This window comes from Dama dama, chromosome 10 (assembly GCF_033118175.1).
Source record: "Dama dama isolate Ldn47 chromosome 10, ASM3311817v1, whole genome shotgun sequence".
In the NCBI taxonomy this organism is placed as follows: Eukaryota; Metazoa; Chordata; class Mammalia; order Artiodactyla; family Cervidae; genus Dama; species Dama dama.
In genome coordinates this window covers 2,294,075-2,319,997 of record NC_083690.1, presented here as the reverse complement: position 1 = coordinate 2,319,997, position 25,923 = coordinate 2,294,075, and the positions used below count along the sequence as shown (strand labels likewise).

The window sequence follows — 25,923 nt, the reverse complement described above, 5'->3', positions numbered from 1 at the left end:
TTCCTTCCCAATGCAGCCGAGAGACCAGAGCTGAATTATGTTTACTGAACAAAGAAATGAAAACCGTCCCAAGACAAGCCCAGGAATGGTGCGGGTGTGGACAGCAGCGAAGGGTAGTGTTGATACGGTGAACGCAGGCCCGTCCAGCAAGTGTGGACAGCAGCAGGGGTAGTGTTGACACGGTGAACGCAGGGCCGTCTGTTCCCTCCAAACAGTCCAAAGGGGTGCCCACTGGCAGACGGGAAGGGTGGGCCTCCTCCTCAGGCCCTGCTGGCAGCCGGGCACCCGTCCACAGATGCTGTGGCCCCCCCACCTCACCTCTCAGGACAGCAGCCCCCGGGGCACCCACCACAGAAGTCCTGATCAAGGGGTCACAGGCCAGGGAGGGGCCCACAGGCAGGAGGTAGAGTTGAGCACCAGTGTGACCTGTGGTCACGTCACCAGCCAGGTGGACGGAAGGAAGCTAAGCTTCCAGCTCAGGCTGGCTGGTGGGTCCTCGAGGAGGGGCTCAGTGTCCACCATGAAAAAACGGGCGAGGAAGGTTCTTGTGACGTGTGACCTCACAGAGAGGTGAGTCTGGGTGAGGAGCAGCTATGGGACCTCACCCAAGGTCAGGAAACTGAAGCTGGCCAGAGTAGGGTCTAGAAACTCCGGGGCAAGTGGGATTGGCTCAGCCCAGACCTACCCTGGCCTCATGGCCCAGCAAGCACTGCTTGCCTACAAACAGCTCTGTGTCCTCAATTTGGAGAGAGGCCAAGCCAACTTCATGTGGCAACAGGTACAAACAGAACTGAAGGTGCAGAATCACACAAGGCTACCAGCCCCTGAGTGGGGAGAGGGCGCGGGGGAGGGACATGGGGGTATGCCCACTTCCTTTTCCAAGAAACCTGAGACCTCTGAGTCACCCCTGGCCCTGATCCCACAGGTCAGGACTGTCCTCCAGGAGGGCTGGTGGGAGCCCTGGAAGCTGCAGCCCAGCATCCTGGGGCAGGCACACCGACCACCATGCTCAGAGGCCGACAGTGCAGCTGGGGGTCCCCGTGACCCCCGCTGGCCCCCATGGCCATGCCCCGTGTGAAGTGCACTGTGAGTTCAGATTCAGGCCTGGATGGTGGCTCTCTTCCGGCCTCAGCCTCACCGCCCTCCCCCAGTGTCCCCGGGCTCATCCCCTCAGCGGCTGTGCACTCACTGCGTGGCTGCACAGAGGCTTCCCTGCTGGTCCTTTAAAAATGTACAAAACAGGTGAACCATCCTTTACATAAATAAGAAAGGGGGCCTGGCCCCAGTTCTCAGGCCATCTCCAGGCACAGCCTCCTCAGGGCCCTTCTCAGCCGCTCCTCGGGGTCCCGGCATGTTCCGCCAGCATCCGCACAGCATGGTCCCCGCTGTCCTGTGCAGCTGGTCTGGCCGAGACCACCAGCCTACCAGGTGCGTTCCCCATGCCTCCCAGGAGGGGCTGTGTAGCCAAAGTCCCCAGCACACAGCACGGGGCCCAGAGCCCGCCAGGAGCATTCCCAGGCTGACCCTCCCGCGGCTAGGAGATCTTGCAGTTGCTGCGCGAGCAGTTCTGGGGGGGGCTCTGGGGCGGCCGGATGGACTTGGACCGCTTGAGGCTGTTGCCCTTGCTGCCGCCGCCCCCGGCCCCACTGGCCAGCGAGTAGGAGCGCCCGTGCATCATGACGGCGTTCATGCCATTGGCCATCGAGAAGGACTTGAGGTGGCTCTTGATGGTGACGGGCAGAGGGAGCTTGTCGATGAGGTGCACGGGGGTGCAAGAAACGATGGCCCGGCAGCAGAGGTCCTGCAGACTGAACACTGCGGGGCGGGGCGGGGCAAGGGGGGGTATCAGATGATGAGGGGTCAGGTCATGGGAAAGTAAAGTGGGGGGTCTTGGTGGCAACTGACAATCTCGCCATCAGATGAGCACAAGTGACAGAGAAGGGGCTTGGGGACTGGGAGGGGCGGTGCGCAAAGCTCCCAGGTTTCCTGAAGCAGAACAACCCCCTTCTGGCGCCAGGCAAGCCAAGAGCAGCCACTGGGCACCCTGCCCCCAACTCCTCCCCACCCCGCAGGGCTTGGCGGCTAGACCCCCAAACCCGTCACCCTGGGTGCGAACTGAGCCTCCCTGGCCGACTCGTTAGCTCTGCTCTGGTGGGACTGGGGCCTGGAACCTGTCCTCTGGCTGGCGGTTGGACAGGTCAGTCCGCAGCCGGCCCCTCCCCTCCAAGCCCCTCCCCTCCAAGCCCCTCCCCTGCAATAGGCCCCTCCCCTCCGAGCCCCCGCCCCCGCAGCCGGTCCCTCCCCTCTGAGCCCCGCCCCCGCAATAGGCCCCTCCCCTCCGAGCCCCCGCCCCCGCATCACCTCTGTTGGGCCTCCAGATCTTCTCCATGCCATGCCGCATGAGCACGATGCGGGACAGCTCAGTGAAGGACTCGATGACGTTGAAGTTGCACAGCGGGCTGACCTCGAAGAAGGTCATGCAATTCTTCTCCGCGTAGGCGCGCGCCTGCTCTGTTGGAACTTGCCGCTTGAAGGCTAGGTGCAGCCGGTTCCCCACCAGGATCCGGGGGACTCCGGGTGCGTGCTAGGGGGTGTGCAGGACTCAGCAGAGGTGCAGTGGCGGGATGCCCCTCTGCACCCACCCCCGGCCCCCAGCCCGCGGGCAAGCCCTCCATCAATTCCATGCTGAGGTGGGGCCCATGGGGGCCCAGGACCCCAACCCACGGTGCCATAGCAGCCAGCGGATGGGGATGCACAGAACCTGGGCGTGGGAAGCGCTGCAAGTGGGGACCACAGAGGCTCCCCTTGCAAGTGGGGGATGGCGGCCCACGTGCCAAGGATGGGCGTGGCCCTGGAAGGGGGTCTGGGGCAGCACACCTACCTCGTCGATCTCTTTGATCCACCTGTCAATGCCGTCAAAGGACCAGCGGTTGGTGATGTCATACACCAGCAGGATTCCCTGCAAGAGAAGTGCGGGCATTACGAGGTCCAGCTTCCCACGGATGGACGGGGTATTGTTCAGGCTCTCCCCCACAGCCCTCCCTCCCCACATGGGCAGGGCCGGGGGCACTCGGGCACCAGCCAAGCTCTCAGGTGGACACGCCGTTTACCCAACAGGAAAATGAGCTCTGAACCTTCCTCCTACGCTTAAGGGGGGCTCTGTGCACAGGGCTCACCTAGCCCTGAACTGTCTCCTCACCGCGGCCTGCCCTGTCCACCGTCTGGGTGGGGGCCATCTGACTGTCAGGGACCTCAAGGGCTCAGTACTGCCTCCCTCCACGTGACGAATCCGCTGGGGCAGAACCAGAGTTTTTCCATGTCTTTCCTTCAAGCACGCTGTGTTATCCTACATCGTTTAAAAATCACTCCACCTGAGACGGGCAGGCGCACACAGGGCTGTGGTGTGGGGCACTCTTCCTGGGGAAACCAGGGGGTGCCGAGCAGAGGTGTTTCTGAGTGGTCCCACCCACATTTGCAGGGGATGTGAGCCCGGGAGCAGCTGCCCCTGAGAGAGCCGCACAGAGGCTCTACTGCGGAGACTTCCCTACCACAGCCCTTGGAGACCACTATTCCGCCCGCCTGGCGGCAACCTCTCACAAACCTCGGGACTCTGGGCTCACCCCTGTCTCTGGCCTCATGTTCCACCCTGAAACAGGCTCTGTGAGAACCACCCGCCAGCAAGGCTCACGCCCTCCCTGTGCAGGGAGTCGCCTTCATCTAGCCCACGTCTCCGTCACACACGGGGAAGGGGAGAGTGCAGCTGCGATGGAAGGCACCCTCCATCTCAAAACAAGGAATTCTGAAGCCGTTCCCCTTGAAACTGTGCTTCGAATTAGGCCCTGCCAAGGAGCAGGTGGAGACCGCTTTCAGGGCAGGGCGGAGCTGCCTGCGGGCGGGGGGTGGGGGGAGGACGCCCAGCCTGGAGGGGAGCTGCCCGCTGTCGGGGGCAGAGTCCACCAAAAGGCACAGGGACCAAGGGCCGGGCCAAACATCCGTGTTCAGTCTTTGCAGATACTCAACACACAACTGCTCATAAAACAAACGTCAACAGACAAACTAAACGCTTGGCCCCCAGGCCCCCCAGCAGTCAGGCGGGCAGGCAATGAAGGCAGGGTGCACTTGTGCTCACCCACACTGCTCACGGGCACCACAGACAGTGAGGTGACAAACATGAACCCCAATGCCACACATGGGCAGTTTTAGAAAACAGAAATACAAACACACCACACAGAACAGACTTCCACAGACGTGACTGCCCGTGGAAGGGCTGGACGGGGACTTATTTCCTTGCTTATGCTTTCTATGTGATGTTTTTGGTTCAAGCATCTTTATTAACCTATCAATGTTACATTTTACACATAATATAAAAAGGAATCTAGTACATCATGTTAAGAGAGCAGTGCTCTTTGGGAACCTGACTGAGCCTTCACTGACAGCCCAGTCCAGGTCGGGTGCAGCCCCAATCAGAGGGAGCATGGAAGCGTGGCCTTCAGGAGGGGAAACCTCCTCCGGGGCTGACGGGACCCCATCTGGCCTGGAGCCACACCAGGGCGAGAGGCAGGGGCTGCCGTGCAACCAGAGGCCTGGCCATGCCAGTGTGCGGGGTAACTGCCAAGGTGGGGTAAGCAGGCAGCCACTGAGGCCGACTGGAAAAGGCCAGGACTGCTGAGGCTGTGGGGGCCCAGGTGCTGGCCATGGCCTGAAGGCTGAACTCCACCCTGCTGTGGGCGCAGCTGCCCTGAGCTCCAACCAGCCTGACCTGAGCTCCCAGCGGCGAGCAGGGTGAGGCAGCAGTGCTGGGAATGCTCCCGATGGCCGCCTGCCGGAGCCCTGAAACCAGAGTATCCGTCAAGCCAGAGGCCGATAGGACATCTTCAGTGATTTCGTCCTGGCTTGTTAAAGCGTCAGAAGCGGACCGTCGTGCTCCAGAACCTCAGCGGACTGTGCTCCGGGAGCACGAGGAGCAGGGGCGCTCCTCCCACCACCACACCCCACTCCCAGGAGCGCCTCCGGGTGGTCCTGGTTCCTGAGCCATCCAGTATGCAGTGCACACTACGTCCACGTCCCATCAGTTCTTGCCGAAGGTTTCGCCTGGCCTGACAAGGAGTCTTGGCCAGCCATTAATAAATACTATGCTTCAGTCTTCTGACTTGCAAGGATAAGGTCAGCACTATCAAATCTGTTGCAAGATCCCCATCTCCATGTTTCTATTTCCTTGTAACTTTGTCAGCACTAATTCATCCTACATGTCCTCTTCATTGTGAACGGGAATTCCTCAGACATCCTCCCCCAGCTGAGCACTGATGAGAGCTTCCCACTCAGTCCACCTGCCTGTTCCAGGAGGTGCCACATGTAAAACTCCAGAAAGGCACTGCCCTGGTGGTCCAGGGCCTCAGTCTCCCAACGCGGGGGGCCCGGGTACCAGCCGTGGTCAGGGATCCAGGTCCCACAAGCTGTGTCTCACGCAGAGCTCACCTCACTGGCAGCTTGAGCGGGCCCCAGCCAATCGCACAGACCCACCAAGCCAGTGCGGGCAGGTGGGGAAGAAGAGGGGACCAGTAATGTTTAGAAGCTCAAGCAAATGGGGAGAAGCCCATCTCTTGGGTTCAGGCTCAAGTGCACCCCAAGGCTGTTGAAGAGCCTCTGGCTGGTCTCCTAACTGGCGCCAGTCTCTGCCTACCACCACCACCCGTGTCCGCCAGGTCAGGGTAATGACAGAGACATCACAGGATGAAGGACAGCCAGACGGCCAACTGTGGGCAGGGACCAAAGGGACCACAGACTTGGCAGGAAAGACGCCTGGGAGTGAGCACAGGTGGCTTCCTTGAGACCCCAAAATGAGGCTCCTGGTCACCAGGACCCCTCCAGAGAACCCCAGAGTCAGCTGTGACCTCAGAGAGCCACAGGAGTGGGAAAGACATTCTTACTGTATTCGTCCCGTTTCTCTTAACTTTGGCTCAGCTTCTTAAAACTTAGTAAGCACTCCAGGGTAGAAACAGAGGCTCTGGTCCTGCCCCCCGCCCCCAGTCACCTGCTGCTGTCTTTCAAGTGCCCACAGACGTCTCCTGACCCAGAGAGGGTCCTGGTGCAAACCGCCCGGCACGCCAGGGCCCTTCCCGGCAGCAGCCACTCTCGCCCCAGGCTCGTCAGTGGGCGTGGCTGCTGGGTCACAGGTGACGCACCTCATTTTGTCACAAACATCAGCGGCGAGCCTCTGAGCACACACCGGCGACTCGAGCTGCGAGAGAAAACCTCCCAGGTGTGGGGTGGGCGTGTGCACCCTTGTTGCCAAGGTAGTTTATTGAGCTTACACACCAAAAAACGTAGGGATTTCAGGTGTGACCTGTTCAATGAGTTTGGACAAACACACACCTGCGCAATCACCGCCCGACCAAGGTCAGAGAGTGTGGGGCTGAGTCACGCGCTTGTGGTACAGCGGCCAAGGAACCACAGGCTGTGGCTGAACGCCCCTGCCCACGCCCCATGGCGCGAGCACGACTCTGCCCAGAAACGAATGCGCTGACGAGGGGAGCAGACGACCCGCACACACCCCGCCCAGGCACTCGCTGGAAGGGCGTGTGTGCCCAGACCACTCACCTCTCTCCAGGAGACCGGTGCCTGGCTGAGCTCCCCCTGGTGCTAACCCAGCTGATCCCAAGCCCCAGCTCAACAGGACGCTGCCCACCCCTGGCTCCCACCACATGCCCAGCCCATGGGAACTGGCACAGGGGACCACAGTCCCCCAAGCTGGCCGCCTGGGCCACACGTGGCCACCTCAGCAACAGAAAACAAGGGTCACAAGTCACAAGTCAGGAAACCTGAGACAGAGAGGGCCTCCCAGGAAGAGACCTGTGAGTGCAGCCAGGGCTGCGTCGGCGGCTGTGGGGCCCAGGCACCTGCGGGGCCTCTGGGGACTGCGCCAGGGCAGGAGGGCGACAGAACAGACAGGACCTGGGGAGGAGCAGCTGCTGATCGCACCCCGGGCCGCACAGGCCACACTGCGGCCAGCGTGGGGCATCGACCAGGCAGGAGACCCGAGGTCAGCTTCCCAGTGGGAGACCCACCCCCACCCACCACCCAGGCTGGAGACACACTCAGGATCCACGACTGGTTCCTCCAGCCCAGAAGCAACAGGAGCCTCCAGAACTAGCGCAGTCAGTCAGCACAAGTGACATGTCCACGCCCACTGCCCTGCAGAGAAGTGGACGCGGAAAGGCGTTCTGCTCCCCGGGCCCCTGCAGGTGAGCCCTCAGCCAGCCCGCCTGCGCCCGCTCCAGCAGAGCCCGCCTGCGTTCAGGCCCCCAGGGCCTCCTTGCTGTTCCCCGATCGCCCTGTCCCCATAAACTGAGGTAACTACCCCCCCCCACCTCATTTCCTGTTTTACTGAAAAAGTAGCAACGAATGCGTCGTAAACATTGGGAAACATTCAAAAGCAACAGGAAGACCAGAGACCTCGTCAGGAAGCCCGTGGTCTCAGACCCCGACACCCGTCCCCCCCGTGCACATGTGGACTCCCTGTCAGAGCTCCGCAGAGACCGGGCCGCGGGACACTCCTGGGCGCCCTTGCTCTCCCACAGTCCTGGGCTGTAGGGCGGCCCCGCACCCTTGTGTCCGCGCTGGTGCTGGCCAGTCTGCGGGCTGCCGGCTCTGACCGTCTGGGAGCAGCTGCTCCAGGTGGGACCGCCAGGCTAAGCGGGTTGACAGCAGCACTGTCGCCGGCACTTCAGTGGAGGCCTGCACAGCCGGGAGCCCCGCCGGGGGCTGTCCACCACACGCCCGCCCGCCCACGGCAAGGAGCGGAGCTCCGGACGCTCCTGAGAGGCGCCTGCAAACGGGTCAGCTCCTGCTCGCCAAGCAGAGGAGGCCTGGCCTCCACTGTCCAGTCCACCGTCGGCGGGCAGGCCCTGCCTGGTCAGAGTCTGGGCCCCCCACAGGTCCCCTGAAGCCAGTCCCCTCGCAAAGGCAGCGAGTGGGCAGCTGGTCTGTTCACACAACTGCTGCTTCCCTCCGTGCAGCCTCAAATCTCACACTGACGGTTTGCACGCAGGCCGCCATGAGACGCCCAGGACAGGGACGAGCAGGTCTCCAGGAGCCCCCGCACTGCACACAGCCCAGCCCCGCAGCTCCCCCCTGCAGGCCCGCCACCACAGCCTGTGTCCGCCCTCTGGGATCTGCAGCAGCCCTTCCCACGGGGCTCAGCCCTGTCCTGCCGGCTGGCCCGGAGCCCACAGCTGCCGTGCTCCGCACGTGGTGCCACAGCCCTGCAGTCCCCCCGGAGGATGGCTGTGCAGGTCTTACCTGTGCACCCCGCGAGTAGGACCTGAAGATGGTGCAGAACCGGCCCTGGCCCGAGGTGTCCCTGAAACAAAGTGGGGGGATGCGACCCATGGGAGCCCAGCTGCATGAAGGACCCTGCCCCTCCCACTCTGCATGCGCCCCGTGGACCTCCTTGGCCTGAACACCCCAGAGACTGCCCTGTGGGGCTGGAGAACCCAAGTGCGGGGGAAGTCACACATCAACTGCGAGGGTCTGCAAACGCCCTCGATGTGGAGTCCAGTCGGGGCAAGGAGGGAAGGCCTGGGGCCCCTGGAAACATGTCTTTATGGGCAAAAGGGAGCTGGGCTCTGCCAGGACAGGCAGCCCTGACCTTCTGGTCTCTGCACCACATGTGGTCCTGTGTCTCCACGGCTGCTGTGCTGGGGGCTTCCTTAAGGACCCTGACTCACTGCACCCTGCTCCCCGGCCCCGGCAACAACGGAAGCACAGCAGCCCCCGCCCAGGCGTCTGGGCGTGCAGCCCGACTCACCAGAGCTCCAGCTTGACCCGCCGGCCGTCCAGCAGGATGGTGGTTGTCTTGTAGTCGATCCCTGCAATAAAGCGGAGAGAGGGTGAAGGACTCGCCTGGCCAGGACCCGGTCTCTGCAGCCCAGAGGAGTCACGGCTGCAGCCGGGGAGCCCAGCGACCTCAGTCACCTGAGTTGGCGTCCCAGCGGCCCGAGGTGGGTGCCAAAGCGCGAGCCAAAGGGAGGGTGGTGGCTGGTCTCAGCACTGGCCATGGCACGCGCTTCTCAGAGCTAATGGGTTTTCTGAGTTCCTGGGTTCACCCAGCACCCAGGTGCTGACAACTGGAGTGTGTCTGGAGCACTGTTAATGACAAAGTGGCATCTGAAATGCTGCTTCTCCGGAAAGCTCTCAGAGAACCTCTGCTGGCCACGTCTTTACTTTTCATTTTTTGAATACTTTTAAAATTGAAGTATAGTTGAATTACAATTGCTTCAGCTATCCCACAAAGCAATTCAGTTTTATACGTGTATCCTTTTTCAGATTCTTCTCCATCATAGGTTATTATAACATATTGAATTTAGTTTCTTATATTATGTAGCAGTTCCCTGTTTATTACCTTCTTATACTTTCATGAGGAAGAAGTCCAAGAAGTCCTGTCCCTGGCAGGAGCAGGGACAGTGCTGGACACATCACCTTACACGCAACATCTTCAACTGGTGTCCTAAAAGCTCAGTCCTTCCTCCTCCTCCCTGAAGCCTTAAACATCCCAGGTTCTCGGCTATTCACAACACCTGCTCCAGGGAGGCTTGGAAATGGGCATTTTCCATGCAGACCCGGCACGTGGGCCGAGTCCACCACAGCGCTGCACGAGTGGCCTCTAACCTGAGGGCCTTCTACCCCACTCACGGCTGGCCACGTGTCAAAGCCTGGCTCCCACCCATCAAGACACTCAGCAGAAGGAAAACACAATCCACAAAATGGGACACGATAAATACTTGCAAATCATGTATCTGAAAAAGGACCAGTATTCAGAAAATACAAAGAAATCTTACAACTCAACAAAAAGAATCCCATTAAAAAGTGGACCAAAGACTTAAAAGAGATGTCTCTCCAATGAAGATATGCAAATAGCTAATAAGCACATGAAAGGTGCTCAAGATCACTAATCATTAGGGAAATGCAGATCAAAGCCATATGAGACACCACATCACACCCATCACATGGTTATTATCAAAAAGACAGAAAACAAGCCGTGTTGGTGAGGACGCAGAGAAACCGAAACCCATGAGCACTGCTGGCGGGGCTGGAAAATAGTGCAGCCACCATGGAGAACAGCGCGGCGCTCCCCCAGAGAATTAAACTCAGAATCACCACGGAATCCACAAAGCCCATCCAACATGTATGTATCTGCACATGCACGCTCACTGCAGCACTATTCACGATAGCTAAAAGATGGACACAGCCCCAGTCTCTAAAGATGAAAGAATGAATAATCAAAACAAAGTCCATCTGTACAATAAAGTATTATCCCACCTTAAAGAGGAAGGAGCGTCTGACACATGCTGCAACAGGAATGAACCTTAAAGACATTATTATGCTCAGTAAAACAGGCCAGACACAAGACAAACCCTGCCTGACTCCCTTCTGCAAGGTCCCTGGAGCATGAGCCTCAGACAGAGTGTGGAGGGAGTGAGGCTGCCTAGGGCTGGAGAGGGTGTAGGGGTGGGGGGGGGCGCTCAGTGGGGAGTCTCAGCTGGGAAATGAAAAAGCTCTGGGGATGCTGGGAGGGCCACTGAACTGTACACCTAAAATATTTAAAATGATAAATTTTATGTTATGTATATTTTGCCACAAATTTTTTCAAGATGGAAGAGAAGATTCTCCCACACACACTCTCGAGCTAAACAGAACTCGGGTGTCTCCACCATCTTTCCTGTGCGTTCACCTCCCCTCAACTGTCTGCCGCCAACAACCCACTTCTTTGGGAGGGAACTCCTGGAATTCTCTGTCAAACGGGGAGCTCAGATTTGGCCCCGGACGCCTTAGAAGGTCCGGGCTCTCCAGCTGCATAAGCCAGACCCTGTGAGGACAGTGCTGGACACAGTGATTCCCAGGAAGGCCGCAGATGCCCATCCTCTAGGCAGTCACTTCTGTGGGGGCTCAGCCCAGTGGGTGCTGGCCACAGGGACCCACCCCGAGGCCACCCCCACGAAAGGACTGTGGCCGACTTGGCGCCAGGGCCCAAGGGCCAGCCTGGAGCTGTGGGGAGGAGCGGGCGCCCAGGGAGGGCCCAGGAGGAAGCAGGGCACAGGGAGCCGCTGCAAGCACGCCAGCCTCCGTGGCCAAGGGGCGGTGACACAGGGACCTCACCCACCCCCCGCCTAAGCCCGCCCAACTCTTCACTCAGGACTTCAACTCCAGAGAGGACGGCCAGTCCCCAGCCTTCAGGGCCTCTGCTCACAGCACTGCCAGACACCCCAGAGGGCCCTGTGCGGACAGGCTGACAGAGCTGGGACCAGCTCCGCCTTCCCCCCAGCACCCCCCCACGCACAGCAGCTGAGCCAGAGGGCCCACGGACGGGAACCAGTGGGATGCCTGCCCAGGAGCCCACCCAGGGTCGGAGGATCCTCAGGGCAGACAAGCGGGGTCCAGCTGAAAATGGCAGGGGGGCCAGCTCTGCAGAAGACACAGGAGCCGGCAGACTGACCCATTGCCTCGGAGGTTCTAAACAACCACAATGAGGGGCTTCCCTGGCGGTCCAGGGGTTAGGACACTGTGTTTGCACTGCAGGGGCAGGGGTCCCATACCACTAGGGGAACTAACATCCCACGAGCCGCACAGTGTGGTTAAAACACATCTCAAGTATGCTCTTCACGCTTACACTGCCGCTCACCCACCAACCCCCCAAAATCTGGGCAGAAATGTACAGTGTGCGTTACAGACTCAAACAACCAAACACTCGAGTGCAAACGGAGGCCTGCCCGCAGGGACAGCACCAGACCCCACAGCTTCCCAGCCCGGACCCCCCCTGTGGCCTCAGCACCTATCCTGGCAGAACTGCAGTCCCCCGGCCATCCTCGAGGACCAGCAGGTTCATGGGTTGCATGGAACACCTGGTGGGCACAGAACACCACCAGTCCCAGCTGCCAGGGCGACTGCCCAGCACACACAGGGGCGGGGCAAGGGCACCTCACACACGGGAAGGAGGCCCCGCAGGACCTGGCCGGGGGCCTAGGACTGCAGGCACTCCTCCCATGGATGCAGGGCTCAGGTGGCGGCTGGGGGCCAGAGCAGGCCTGCCGTGTCCCTGCTGGCCCCGGCTGCCCAGGCTTCAGCTCTGCGCCTCCTAGACGGCCGGCCCCTCTCTCCTGGGGGCTCACGGGAGGTCTGCTGCTCCCCGGGGCTTCTGAGGGGGCGCGGTTCACCTGACGTGGTGGCCTTCTGCACGCCTCACTCTGCCAGGCCCCAGCCACCCCGTGTGGCCCCAAGCCAGGAACTGCAGCCTGAGCGTCGACTTCCACCCCGCGCCCCCACCGCCGCTGGGTGTTCACAGCTGACACCCCACCTTGCACATTGTGTGGGGTCCGACATTTCACAGGGACGTTTCCACTTTAGGAATCTGTTGTCTGCCCAGAATCTGAATAAGAACGGTTCAGCATTTTGAAAGAAACCACATCGTGCACTGTGACGCCCCCGCCGGGCCCACTCTCCCTTCACCCTCTCAGCGTCGCACAGCTGTCCCCAGGCACCGACTCACTCGGCCACAGCCACCTTACGACACCGTCCGCGCTCCTTCTTCCTGCTTCACGTTACAGACGTGTGCGTGGGCAGAACAGGTGATCCACTAATTTCGCTCCTTCTCAAGGACAGTCAAGGGGATGCCGCAGAGACCTGTCCAGAAGGGCCAACGCCTGAGACCCTGCTCCCCTGCAGACCCCACGTCCCCTGGCCCACAGGACCCGCCCAGCAGGGAGGAGCACAGCCCGGGAGGCAGGGGCGCAACAGGAACTTCCCGGCACCGACGCTTCCACCCTCCCCAGAGGTGCTCAGAGCAGGGCTCGGAGGAGGAGGCAGGTCACTCAGGTCCCATCCTGGCAAGTGCCCACGTCCTGGTGATGGGGGAGTCTACCGGGCACCCCTCAGGCCCCGACAGCCACCGCACCAGGGGCTGGGACTGTGTGTAGGGACACACAGGAGGAAGGCCGGGCAACATCAGCTAGCAGGAACCCGCCCCCCCCAGTCTTCGCAGCCTGGTGGGGCCCCCACGGCCCCAGGGCCCTCCTGTAGAGGACGGCCTGGTGCGGGGGCCGCCTCCCTCAGGCCCTTCTCCCTGCAGTGCAGCAAGCGGTCCTCCCTTGGGACCCACATCTCCCACACCCGTGGGCGCCGACGCAGGACAAAAGACCTCGAGAAGACCCACCTTTGCTCCAGCCCTGGGAAGGAACAAGTTCAGCAGGGTGAAGGGGACAAGTGGCATCAGCTCTCAGCTTTAGCCTGCGCACAAACCAAGACCGCGGGTGTTCAGAAGCCCAGGGCTCTGCCCTCCCTGGGAGCAACAGCTGTCAGGACCAAGACTGCCAAGCACAGCTTGCCTGTCCCCTGGGGGCTGGGGGGGCATTTCCCATGCACCAGTCCAGGCAAAACTCAGACCTGTCTGCAGGACTGGCAAGGAGGGGTGCCACACCTACAAAACAACCTGCCAGCCCTGCTTCCATCCCAAGTTTAGTCCTTACGGAGAAATCGGCAGCTCTAGTGTATATTCACCTAGGCACTTCCAAACAAGACAAAAACCCACAGGATAACTTGTTAAAAATTCATAATAGTGAGAAAAAACCAAGTGATAAAGACTGGGTTAAGAACGAAGGAGAAAACGCTGATCAACGCCTTCCATTGTGCTTGACATGCGTGCACAGCTCCCGGGCATGGAGGGGCTGCTGTCACCCCGCCATCCCTGTGCTGGAGAAGCTGGTCTCCCAGCACAGCCCCCAGACCCCCGCTCCCCTCCTGGACCCAACACGATGCCAACGCCCAGCGTCAGGGTGCTGCCCCAAACCCAGATAAGCAGCCGCTGCTCCTCAGAGCTACTCCTTAGGGAGGGAAAACCAGATCTCGCCAAGTTCCCAGAGACAAACAAAGGCAAAAAAGGCCTAGGTCCTTGTAAGCGGCAGACGTGCGGAAGTGCTGGGGCTGTGCGTGGCCATGCGGAAAGCACCAGGCCAAGCGGTCCTCCTGGACACACCTGACCAGCCCTTGCACACCCTCTCCCCAGGGGTGGGGGGGACAGCAAGGCCTCTCTTTGCCACGTGCTTCCTTCCAGGGCAGAGGAGGGTCTCCTGCAGTGTGGCGGGCCCTCTCACAGGTCGGCACAGGCCCCAGTCCTCCCGAGGGCGATGGGGGCCGAGCCTGGTTTCCGCCCCTCAGAGAAGGGCCCAGTGACGATGGCCTCACCACGGTCACACTGCCTGGACAACCCTGCAGCTCCGTGAAGCAGGACGCTCCTAGGGAGTGGCCTGTGCCCAGGAACGGAGGGCGGGCACTGCCGCTGACAACACTCAAGCTCAGCGGGCCTTTGGCCTGGCCCACGAGTGCACAGAGCCCCTGAGGCCCAGATTCCTGCCCTACAGACACGTGTGTGGCGCTTTCTGGTCGGCTCGGAGCTGAAACAATTCCGCAGACTGAGACTCACAGACAGCAGACATTTATCTCCCGCTGTCTGGAGGCCAGGAGACCACTCAGTGCAGGGGGATCCAGCGTCTGAAGGGGTGGCTGCCACTGTGTCCTCGGGCGGAGGCTGCGAGGGAGCCCTCCTGACCAGATCACCTCCCGAAGGCCCCACCTCCTGATACCATCTCCGGGGTCAGGTGTGAGCATGTCAACTGGGGAACACCCGCCCAGTGCTGGCAGGGGCAGAAACACAGATGTGCACTCCGCCGACCAGCCTGCAAAAGCCAACCGACACCAACAACCCAAAGACCCTTCCGTAGGGCTGTGGCAGTCCTAGTCCTGGAACCGAGGACACGCTTCCCACAGGGCAAAGGCCTCTGCCGACATGATGGGTCATGGGCCTCAAGAGCAGAGAGGACCCCGGGCTCCCCGGCTCGATGTCATCGAGAGTCAGAGGTGGGCACCCTGGCCAGTGAGTCTGACAGACGCGATGGAAGGAGGGCCTTGCCCTGGCTCTCAGAGTGAAGGAGGGGGACCTGGTGAGGAGCGCAGGTGACCCTGAGGGGCTGGGACAGCCCTCTGTCGACAGCAAAGGAACAGGGACTCAGCCCCACCTGACTGACTGCTGCGCCCGCAGAGCTGCGAGACGGTGAGGGGCAGGCGACCGCGGTGGGGGTCTCAGGGGGCGGGCGACCGCGGCGGGGGTCTCAGGGGATGGGCGACCGGGGCGGCGATCTCAGGCCGGCCGTAACAACTCAACACGGTCTAAAACTCGCCTGCTGGGAGGATTTACCAGGAGGCGGCCCTCAGCACCGTGAGCGTGGAGTGCCCGCAGCCCTCACGCCCTCCCTGCGGGGCAGAAACCGCACTGGAGAGCTGCCAGGCAGTGCCCACCCCCAGCACTCACCACACCCGACAGAAACACGCGTGCTTGCTCGCCAAGACACATGTGAGAATCTGCACACCAGAGCCCCTCAGGGTGACCCAGACATGGAAACCTGCTGGTCAAAACGAGCAGCCAAGAGAGGTCAGGTCATCCGGCTCCGCTTACAGAAGTTCAGGCAGGAAAGTGGGCTGGAGGGGGTGTGGGGTGGGGCGGCTGGGGCCTGCGTCACACGGTGATCAGGGCTACCCACTGATCTGCTGACCACAGAGACTTGTCTGCACAAGCACCACCTGCTGGCCCTGCACCCGCCCTTCTCTGGCGGCACAGGGTTGGAACCACAGGTGCAGGCGGCAGCCCGTCATGGGCCTGGAAGGGACGGAGTGGACGCCCTTGCAAGTGGGCACTCGGGCTGGGGAGCAGCTCCAAGGAGGTCATGGGCTGGTTCCCTTAACACCTTGAAAACCACATGAGACCAACCACAGCAAAAGCTTTCTGCTGTCCATGAAGAGCTAGCCATGTTTCACACACAAAACCTCCAACATTATTTAAAAAAAAAAACACACAATACCCTACTGATAATCCCAAAACTTAAGGGTGACCATTAACGTCTCGAGTGTTTCAGTCAACGATTCTGCTCTTTGTCTTACTTACAGACTTGACAAGATGACAAAGGTTTCTCTAACTACTGAATGTTCATTCAATATTCCTCCACACCAGCATTTTTAAAGGCTCCACAATATCTCACCCTACCAATTTCCATATGTCCTTGCCAGACCTGTGGGCTGCTTGAAGTTTTTCATTTTTATTAAAAAAAAAAAAAAAGCTTTGCTTTCCTGCAGATGTGCCCCTTAAATTCCTCAGGGTGGGCACCTCATCACTCGTGGGAAGCGGGGCTCGTCCGGCTATGGACGCAGGCGATTGCACAGCCAGCGGGAAAGCGAGCCTCCTCTGAGCTGCGCTGTGCTGAGCTCACAGGCGAGCACCCCATCCCACTGCACCTCAGGGGTGAGCGTCCCCCACGTGCTCTTCACCAGGACCTCCCCTCTGAAGACTCTCCGTGTTGCCAGGTGACAGAGAGGAGAACACTCCCAGCAGCAACAGCATGACCAAGTTGCTCCCATTGTTAAGGGATGTGGGTGCTGCTGACGCGGTCCAAGTCAAATCACCACAGCTCCATGGTGTGCGTGGGGTGTGTGTATGCACGCGTGCACACCTGCAGCTGACAGGCTTCTGCAGCCACGTCACACCTGAGCCCTGTGCTCAGGGACACACCTCCTCCCACCCAAACTACATCAGCTGGAAAATCAGAGTCCAGCAGTTTGAGGACTGACAACATCGGACCCAGGAAGAGAGGGGGGACCAAACGAGGGGAAGGAGAGCACGCTGATCCACCACAGCCCCGGGGCAGTGCGGCCCAAAGGGCGGGCGCGGGTGGCCGGCCACGCTGCCGCACTGCAGTGCCCACAGCCTCCGCGGCGGCTTCTGGACCTGAACACAGCACCTCAGTGCCCCTCAGATGGACGTCTCTGCATTCTCAGGCCTGCACACCCCAACCCATGCACCCATCACCATCCCCTCCCAAAGCAGCGTGCACAGCCCTCGTCCACAGGTACCATCCTACCTCAGACCAGGTGACGGACGACTGCTCCCTGGGAAAGCGCAGGCGGCTGTCAGCTCAGCTCACGCCCCCAAGAACCACCCTGGTCCCAGGACATCTGCCCACTGGGGGCCCACGGGGCCGTGCTGTCTGACCCACAGAACACACCAGGTAGCCTTTCAGGTTCACAAACCCTTGGTGTTTATCACCAGCCAAGATCTCTGTCCAGGGGCTTCCCAGGTGGTTCAGTGGTAAAGAATCTGCCTGCCAATGCAGGAGACCCGGGTACAATCCTTGGGTCAGGAAGATCCCCCAGGGAAGGAAATGCTGGCAATCCACTCCAATATTCTTGCCTGGAGAAACCCATGGACAGTGGAGCCTGGCGGACTACACTCCATGGGGTTGCAAAGAGTCAGACACAACTGAGCAACTAAACAGCAACCACAAAGACCTGTGTCCAGGGTTGACACTGACTCCTTTGCCCAGACATGCACCTGCTGTGGGCAGAGAACCAGCCCACTCCCAGGGCTCGGGCCTTCCCCACTCTGCTCTTCCGTCTGAGGACGGGCGTCCTCTCCGCCATGCCCTCTGCACACCCTGACTCAACTAAGCAGAGCCCGCCCAGCATCCTGGAAGCCTGCCTGCCGAGCAGCCTCCCCATGTGTGAGCACTTCCCCTGAGCGCTCCCGGTGTTGCCCACCACCCCCATTGGGGCCGGTCTCCCTCGCCGCTGTTTCCGTCCCCCTGCTTCCGAAGGACGCAAGTCCACAGCCAACGAGGGTCTGGATATTCCAACCTCCACAGAAGAAAATCGTCCACCGTGGACACCAGAATCTGCTCACTACTACCAGATCCCAAATGTGACTGAGAAACCTCAGTTACCACCTTACACTCGAGTTCAAGTTCACCTTTCCTGCATGTCCAGTTGCTCAGTCCAGCTCTTTGTGACCCCATGGACTGCAGTCCTCCAGTCTTCTCTGTCCGTCGAATTTCCAGGCAAGAACACAGGAGCGGGTATCACTTCCTCCTCCAGGGGATCTTCCAGACCCAGGGATCAAACCTGCGTCTCCTGCCTTGGCAAGTGGATTCTTTAATACTGTGCCACCTGGGAAGCTCGAGTTCGCTTTATTCACTTCTACTTCTCAGCTCATTCCCAAAGGACTGAGGAAGTCCAGCTTCCCATCCTAAGAGGGACCTGCACACGGTCTCTGACACCCGCACGCAGTCCCAGCGTGCTCTTCAGAGCACCCAGGTCAGTACAGTCAGCCCAGCGCCACCTCCCCGCCCTCCCGCGTTCCTTCTGCAGCTCGCTCCAGGTCAGGGCGCCAGACACTGACACCCTCCCCACGTTCTCCAAGCAACTGAGGGATGATATCCTCACTGATGTGGTCCTGGGCCCTGCGACAGCCTGTGACAGGCGTGTCCGCCACACTAAGTACTGCCCACGCGCAAACCAGGCAAGTGGCCAGCTCTTAAGGGAGCAGCCACTGTGCGCCTGGTCAATTCCTGGAACACACTGCACATACAAAGGGCTGCAGTGGAGGGCTGTGGTCATCGGGGAGCAGGCCAGGCCCAGGCCCAGGCCCAGGCTGGAGATGCAGCCAAGGGTGCAGGCACGAGTTGGGAGAAGGGCTTGCCACTGCGATCTCACCCCGGAACCCAGCACCCGACCAAGGGAAGACAACCCTGAACTCACTCGGCTCCAGACTGAGGCGCCCAAGAAAGCACAAAGGAACAGAAGAGACTGGGAGGGTTTGGGTGGCAACCGTGAGCCCAGGGGTGCCATAGCAGGCTGCCTGCTGTACCTCCCGAGCGCGAGTCTCCTGCCAACACTGGGGACAAAACAAAACACTGGGGAGAAAACAGCAGGGGGCACACCCCAGCATGAGAGCTCCAGGATGCAGCTTCCCTCGGGTCGGCATTGAGGACAGAAACCAACCTCCAGCCCCAGAAACTGCCGGACCTGTGCAGGGCTGCAGCAGCACACTGGGTCCCAGAAACAGAGAAAAAACCGGCAGGGCAGAGCCCGGGCCGGCCACCGCACAAGCACACCGCTCACACCAGCTCGCCCCTCCGGCCCCTCCATCTCTTTCCCTCCCTCCCCCACACCCCGGGCTCGAAGGAGGCGCGCGCCCAGCAGCACTGATGCCAGGAGCAGACAGTAAGGACGGAGCTGTGCCTGGTCTCCAGGCTTCCAGGATGTGGGCGCATCACCACGACGTGTCTTCCCGCTGCTCCTAACCCTGAAGACTCTGGGAGCCAGGGTGCGAAGGGCGGAACTGCCCTCAGTGAATGGGAAGGGCCTGAGCAGTGGCAGAAGGCTTCCGAGCTCTGGGGTGCACTCAGCGCCCCAGGGACCCAGCAGTGCAGATAGCGCTGGAGCGGAGTCTGTGGAGAAGCCGCTGGGCCGCCAGTGCCTCCCTCCTGCCAGTCACCACTGTACCAGCAACTCCCAGCCGGTCCACAGGAGCTTCAACGCCAAGTCCTGCCCCAGGCAGGGACGCCTCCCCTGGCCCCATGGCGGGGTGTTAGCAGGAAGGAATCTGAGCTCCCAGGGAGCGAGAGGACCACCCGCCAGGGGCTCCCTTCACCGTTTCTGGCTGACGACCCACGCTGGCCCAGGTCACCAGGAGTCCCTGGGTCCCTGCCGTCTCCATGCCTCAGGCAGTGCTCCGCCTGTCACAGGGAGGAGGCGGGTCCCCTCTCCACCTGTGGCTGTGTCCCCAGCGCTCGCCACAACCGGCAGGAGGACCCTCAGCAGCAGAGGTCTCGTCCGAGGAAACCGCTGCTGCCCTGATGGCGCCCTGGCTTTGCGATCTGCCGGATACGCACCACCGGCCTGGGCAGCAACTCGGTGAGGATGACTCAAGAGCCCACCATCTGCGTCTGGAGACACCCGGCAGAGGCGGTGGAGGCCTCCCGCTGGCCCTCTCGCCCCTAAAACGAACCCAGGGCCCTACCCTCGCTGAGGCTGGGAGGACGTGCTCGGGGAGGGGGCCCGGCCAGCCCAGGTAGCCCCACGACCCTGACAGTCCTGAAAGGAAAGGATGGAGGATCAGCGCCCACAGTCTCGGCCGCCACAGGCCAGCAGATTAGTAAATAGCCTTCGCGAGAACCCCAGACACAAAGAGTGTGGAGGACGAGAACGCCAAGAAGCAGAATTCCTCAGGAAAGACAGCCTTGCCAGGAGCACGAAGGTCCCGGGGAAGAAGCGCCAGAGCCTGGGAGGGGCCGCGCTGCCCCGTCAAATGCGGACGCTGAGAAACCCAGGCAGATGCCACCGTGAGCGCCGTGGGAATGCGTATGTGCCGTGTTTGGGCCACACGTCCGGGAACGTGGACAGAACGTTTAATCCCGTCAGAAATGCGCGTTTTCCTCCAGCACAAGATGCTGATGCTCGGTGCCCGGAGCCAACCGCCTTCCTCTGAGGACGCCCAGGTGTGCACACCTGGCGCGGCCGCGCGGCCAAAGCAAGGCCCTTCTTCCTCGGAGGCCCGAGACCAAGTCTCCGCCCCAGAGACGCCGCGGACCGCGGCGGGCCCCGGCGAGCTAGGGCGCTGCTCCCCGACCCCCGCCCGGCGCCGGCCAGGCGGACGCAGGTCGCCGGGCGGCACCAGGTGCCAGCTTACCGTTGCTGTAGGCGTACGGGGACTCGGCCGCGCCGTCCTGCAGGCTCTCCAGGATCTCGCCCTTGCCCACGTCGCTGTCGCCCACCAGCAGGAACTTGAGCAGGTAGTCGTAGCTCTTGACCGGGCTGCCCTGCGTCCCCATCGTCGCTCACGCGCGCACGGGCCTCGCCCGCATTCCCACGGCGCCGCGAAGCCCGGGGCGGAGGCCTCCGGCCGACCTGTGGGCGCCGGCGCGGGTGAGCGGGGCCGGGGGACGGCGAGGCCGCCCAGCCCGCACCTGCTCCACCACCCCCGCCAGGCCTCTTCTCTGCTCGCCTCAGCGCCGCCGCCGCCCCGCCGCTTCCCGCAAGGCGCCGCGCAGCCCCACCGCCCCGCCCCGCCCCGCGCGCCGCCATTGGTCGTCCGCCATCCCCCTTCCCATGGCCATTGGCCGGCGGCCACGTCCTTCAGAACCACGGGCGCCCCAGCCCCCGCCCCCGCTTCCCAGACTCCGCCGCGAGACCTCCGAGCGCCCAGCCCCGCCGCCGCCCCGCCCCCGCGCCGTCGCCATCGGTCATGCCCCGCCCCCTCTCAGCGGCCATTAGCCCGAGCGCAGGTCCATCACAGATGCCCCGCCCCGCCGCTTCCCAGGCCGCGCGGAGAAGCCCGCAGATGCCCCGCCCCGTCGTCGCTACGCCCCGCCTTCCCGCCGTCGCCATTGGCCCTCTGCCGTCCGCTTTCCCGGAAGCACTGGTCCGCCTGCACGTCCGTCATAGCCCCGCCGTCCCCGCTGCGTCCCACGGAGCATCGCGGACTCACCGGCAACCCTGCCCCTGCTCCCGCGCCTCCTCGGCCCGCTCTCTCCTTCGCCACTGACCGCGGCTGCAGACCCTCCAGAGCAACTGGACCGCCCGCACGTCGGGCTCGGCCGCTGAGCCCGCCCCCCTTCCGAGATGCTCACCAATCAGGAGCCTGGAGCTTCAGGTTGTTTGCGTACGCTCCTGCTTCCGCGGACGGAGCAGGACGGCGGCCGTCCCCAAGACGGGGTGAGGAGGCTTGCGCGGGAGGACTGAGCTCTCGGGAAAGTCGTGGCTGCTTCCCCCACGAAAACCTCGGACGGGACGGAGCGGCCCACTTGCTTCAGTGCCCTCTGAAGCGGCGCTCTCCGCCAAGGGGGCGTGGCGCGGAGAGGGGAGCCAATCGATCTCGGAGTGGCCGCGGGAGGCGGGACTTCCGCTCTCGCGTGGGCGCCTCGGCCTCCTGGGCAGCCGGGCTGCCGGGGCAGTGAAGTAAGGTGTGAGGAGGGGGCGGGCCCGAAGGACGGAGGAGGGCCGTGAGCGGCGGTGAGGAGGGGATGCTTGGGGGCGGCGAGGGGACGCTCGGGTCATAGAGGGGGCGCAGGGCCCCCAGCGCAGCAGGTCCCCCTCCGGTCCTATGCCTCTGCTTTTCCAACCTGGCAAGGTCTGCAGTTAGACAGCCGGGCTCCGATGGCCCGACGCTACGAATGGCGGGCTCAGCGCGCTGGTTTTCCTCCGGCTCTAGAGAAGATGGCACTGCCGGCTTGGAGCTGGTGAGGCCGGGTGGGGAGCAGGGCGTGGGGCTCTGAGGTTTGACCAGGGGGCCTCCAGGAGGAAGTGACTTTGGGGTTGTTTACAGGATGGGTTAGAACTGCGTGTGAACACGTGTGAAGATAACAGTTTTACTCTTCAAGATGGAAAATAAAGCACAATAATACTTTTCTCCCCATCGGATCAGCAATGTCACGTGTGGGCCACGATGTGGGGAACAGCTCTTTGGGAGGGAGGTTGGACAGCCTAATAATCCCGTGTCTTGTTTAGTCTGGAGAAGTTGTCAGAAAAAAGCTCAAGGAAATCACTGTAGCATTGCAGTGATGGTGAAAGTGGTGAAACCGCCTAGACCCGGGATAGGGTGCCATTAAATCAACCAGGTTTAGGCAGCCCCTTCAGTCAATGAGGTAAACTGGGAACAATACTGACCTGAGAAGACAAATGACAGTACAGTTATACCCAGTGTAACTTTAACAGGAATGCTTTATAATTTTAATTCGTTTCATTCTAGATTTGTGCGTAGAATGTGTGCACAGGATAAAGTCTGGAAGGATGCTCACCAAATGGACAGCATGATTTCCTTTGGGCATGGAGAGTGGTGTTCTCATTGATAACATTTTCCCAAGAACATATTCACACATGACATGTAGTTAACAAAAGTTTAGCATATGGGCTTCCCTAGTGGCTCAGTGGTAAAGAATCCACCCGCCAATGTAGGAGACATGGGTTTAACCCCTGGTTGGGGAAGATTCCACATGCCATGGAGCAACCAAGCCCATGTGTCACAGTTACTGAGCCTGTAGAGCCTGGGAGCCCAAGAGCCTGTGCTCTGCAACAAGAGAAGCCACTTCAGTGAGAAACCCGCACACCACAACTAGACAGTAGCTCCCTCTCCCTGCAACCAGAGAAAAGCCTGCACAGCAACAAAGACCCAGCACAGCCAAAAACAGATAAACAAAAAAATTTTTAAAGTCCAGCATAAATGTACAATGCAGCAATTCCTCTCCTAGAGAAATGAAAACATACTCCTATACAAAAATAGCGTATGAATGTTCACAGCAGCATTACTCACAGTAACCAAAAGATGTAAACAAACATCTATCAGCAAATCAACGGATAAACAAGATGTGGCGTAACCACACAACAGATTTTCATTCGTAAAAAGGAGTAAAGTGCTGATGCCTGCTATATTTATATGAAACATCCAGAATAGGCAAGTTCACAGAAAGTAATCAGTGGTTGCCGGGACCTGGGGGAGGGGAAATGGTGAGAGCCTGCTTACTGGGCACAACGTCTCTTTGGGATAATGAAAACGTTCTAACAGTGGTGATGGTTATATTACTTGGTAAAGCTATTAAAAATCCATTGACTGTAGGGACGTCCCTGGTGGTCCAGTGACAAGGACTCTGCGCTCCAATGCAGAGGGCCTGGGTTCGATCCCTGGTCAGGGAACTAGGTCCCACATGCTGCAACTAAGATCCAGCGCGGCCAAATAACAAATATTTTGTAAAACTCAAGAATTGTACATTTGAAATGGGTGAATTTTGTAATATGTAAAGTATGCCTTAATAAAGACATTGAAAACAATAAGTTAATGAAAAGGACCCGAGCTGGCAGAGGCCACGTGTGTTGGAGCTCCCTAAAAAGACTGCATCCAGAGGGGACAAGCACGTCAGCACAGCAACTAGGCCCTGAGGACAGCTCGACTGGCACGTGTCCAGGAGGCGAGCAAGAGGGCACCAGGAACTCTTCCTAGCAGGTCACCGAGCCCAGACCATTCTCCAGCAGTAGGTGGTCTTCACAGGGAGCAGACCTCTGCGTGGCAGGGGCACGACTGAGTGACCACCTCCCACAAGCCACAGATAACCTGCAGTGAGCCGCTTGGACTCCTATTTCACTTTGGTGGGGCGCCTGGGGAGGCCTCCTAAGGAGGCCTGGTCGCTCTTTTGGGTGCACAGCACCTGGTGAGCACTGGGCCCTTTCTCACCTGCCCGCAGGGAGAGGCTCTTGGTACCCTCCTGGCTCTGGGGCACTCATGGGCAGCGGGGTGGACAGGGCCACCTGGTTCATTCATAATCCACAGAGCGCCCATAGCCTGGATGCTGGCCCATGGCAGACAGGGCCGCCAGCATGCCAAGACAGGGCACATCCTCCCACAACACAGCGTTTGCAGAAATGCCAGCCAGTGGGTGGAGTCTCAGTCCTCAGCCAGCAGAGCTGGGAAGCCACAGCCAAGCCAAACCTCCTGCAGAGGTCACTGCAGCAACCTTGGAGCCCACCTCTGCCTGGCCTTGCCTTCTCCCTGCTCGGAAGTAACTCCTTACTGGTGGTGACATTTCTTTCTTGGAGTCTGAGGCTGCTTGGAAGGGATGGTGGGTGAGAAACTGTTATCCCACTTTGAAGAGAATTTTAAGTCAAAACCACCCTTTGTACCTCAGGACTGGGGAACCCCGCTCCCTGGTTCTCCATTACCCAGGGTGGAGCGAGGCCACTGGGTCCTTACCAGCACAGCCTGTGCCGCAGGCGCAGCCACCCAAGACCTGTCCACGGAGTCCAGTCCTGGGAGAAAGACGCAGCGGCCTTCCAGGTGCCTCCAGTCCTGCATTTCCGTGCCACTGTCCTCTCTGGCCTCTGACCTCCCGGCCTCAGGGCAGAAGGGCTTGGCAAGAACCCACAGGGTCTGGAGCCTGGCGGGGGGGGGGGGGGGGTAGCCAGACAAGGGAGGGATGGCGGACGGTTGCCCTTCCCTGAGCCCAGGAGGCCCTGTGGAGGAGCTGGCCTCCACGTAGCTCGTGCCTTTCTGCAGGGATGACCTTTGAGGAGCCTGAGGCCAAGGACACAGCAGCCCAGAACAGCCCTTCGCTCACAAGTCCTGGGTCAGCCCCGCAAGGCGCCCAGATGCTGGGTGGTCGAGGGTCACTCTGGGCCCCTCTGGTGAAGAGCCTGATGGTGTCCCCTGCAGTTCCCCCATCCACTGGCTGGGGCCAGGATGGGGGCCAAGCCTCCAGACCCAGCCTCTGTCCAGAGAAGGGAACAAAGAAGTGGTCTGGGGCGTCTCCCCTTCCCCACTGAGTAGGGCCTGGGGTCTACCCAATGGGGTGACTCACACAAGTGACTGAGTAACTGGCCCACTGGTTACTCAACCCCCAACCCCGGGCCCGGGCCTGCTGCCAAGAGAGGCCCCACTGAAGTGCCATAGGTGGAGGGCGCAGGAGCATGTGCACGCCCAGCAAGAACCAGCGGGGGACACTGCAAGCAGTGGGCCACAGCAGGAGGAGGGGCAGGACAGGGAGCCGCTGTCTCTGTGCTGGTCACTGTCACATGGACGGGACAGCAGCTTGCAGAGGCGGCCCTGGTGTGTCCGGCTGACATCACAGGGATGGGCAAACACGGTGTTCCTCCCAAGGCGATGCCTGAGGTCACAATGGCATTTGCCTGTTCCCATCAAGAGCACAGGAGCTGAAGCCCAGAATCATCAGACGAACCCCACGTAAGGACAGGCTACCAAGTGACTGGTGGGATCTTAAGGACCCCAGTGCTGGGACAGGCAGAGCGGGGCTGGGGGCGTTTGGGGGCAGAGGGAGCGGGGGACGAGGCGGCCCCAGCCCTAAGTCGCCCTTTCCCTCACCGTGCCCTGGGTGCATAGATCAGGCCTTGGCCCCCAAGATAGGAGGCACACTGGGCCTTTCAGGGCAGAGTTAGGGGCAACTGATGATCAGAGTATGAGCTCAACAAAGCGGCCACACCAAGCCAGTAGCCACAGGGATCTGAAGGGCGCAAAGTGGCGTGCCGGCTGTCTCCCGGTGAGGTCACACT

General features: G+C 60.8%; 1 protein-coding gene across 3 annotated transcripts; it reads right to left on the bottom strand.

Annotated features, from left to right (window-relative positions):
* Positions 1-22: 22 nt before the first annotated feature.
* RAB40C (RAB40C, member RAS oncogene family) lies at positions 23-21,740 on the bottom strand. Of its 3 annotated transcripts, none has more exons than XM_061152430.1 (7): positions 21,501-21,740; positions 20,561-20,778; positions 8,807-8,867; positions 8,299-8,359; positions 2,882-2,959; positions 2,362-2,584; positions 23-1,815 (listed from the first exon to the last, which is right to left on the bottom strand). In XM_061152430.1, the coding sequence occupies exons 2-7, from the start codon at positions 20,700-20,702 to the stop codon at positions 1,535-1,537; spliced, it is 846 nt and encodes a 281-aa protein (XP_061008413.1). In that variant the 5' UTR covers positions 20,703-20,778; positions 21,501-21,740; the 3' UTR covers positions 23-1,534. The 3 variants fall into 3 exon arrangements, with proteins under 3 accessions (XP_061008413.1, XP_061008414.1, XP_061008415.1); XM_061152431.1 differs by lacking the exon at positions 21,501-21,740 and adding an exon at positions 21,359-21,373; XM_061152432.1 differs by lacking the exons at positions 8,299-8,359; positions 8,807-8,867; positions 20,561-20,778; positions 21,501-21,740 and adding an exon at positions 6,032-6,307.
* Positions 21,741-25,923: the final 4,183 nt, after the last annotated feature.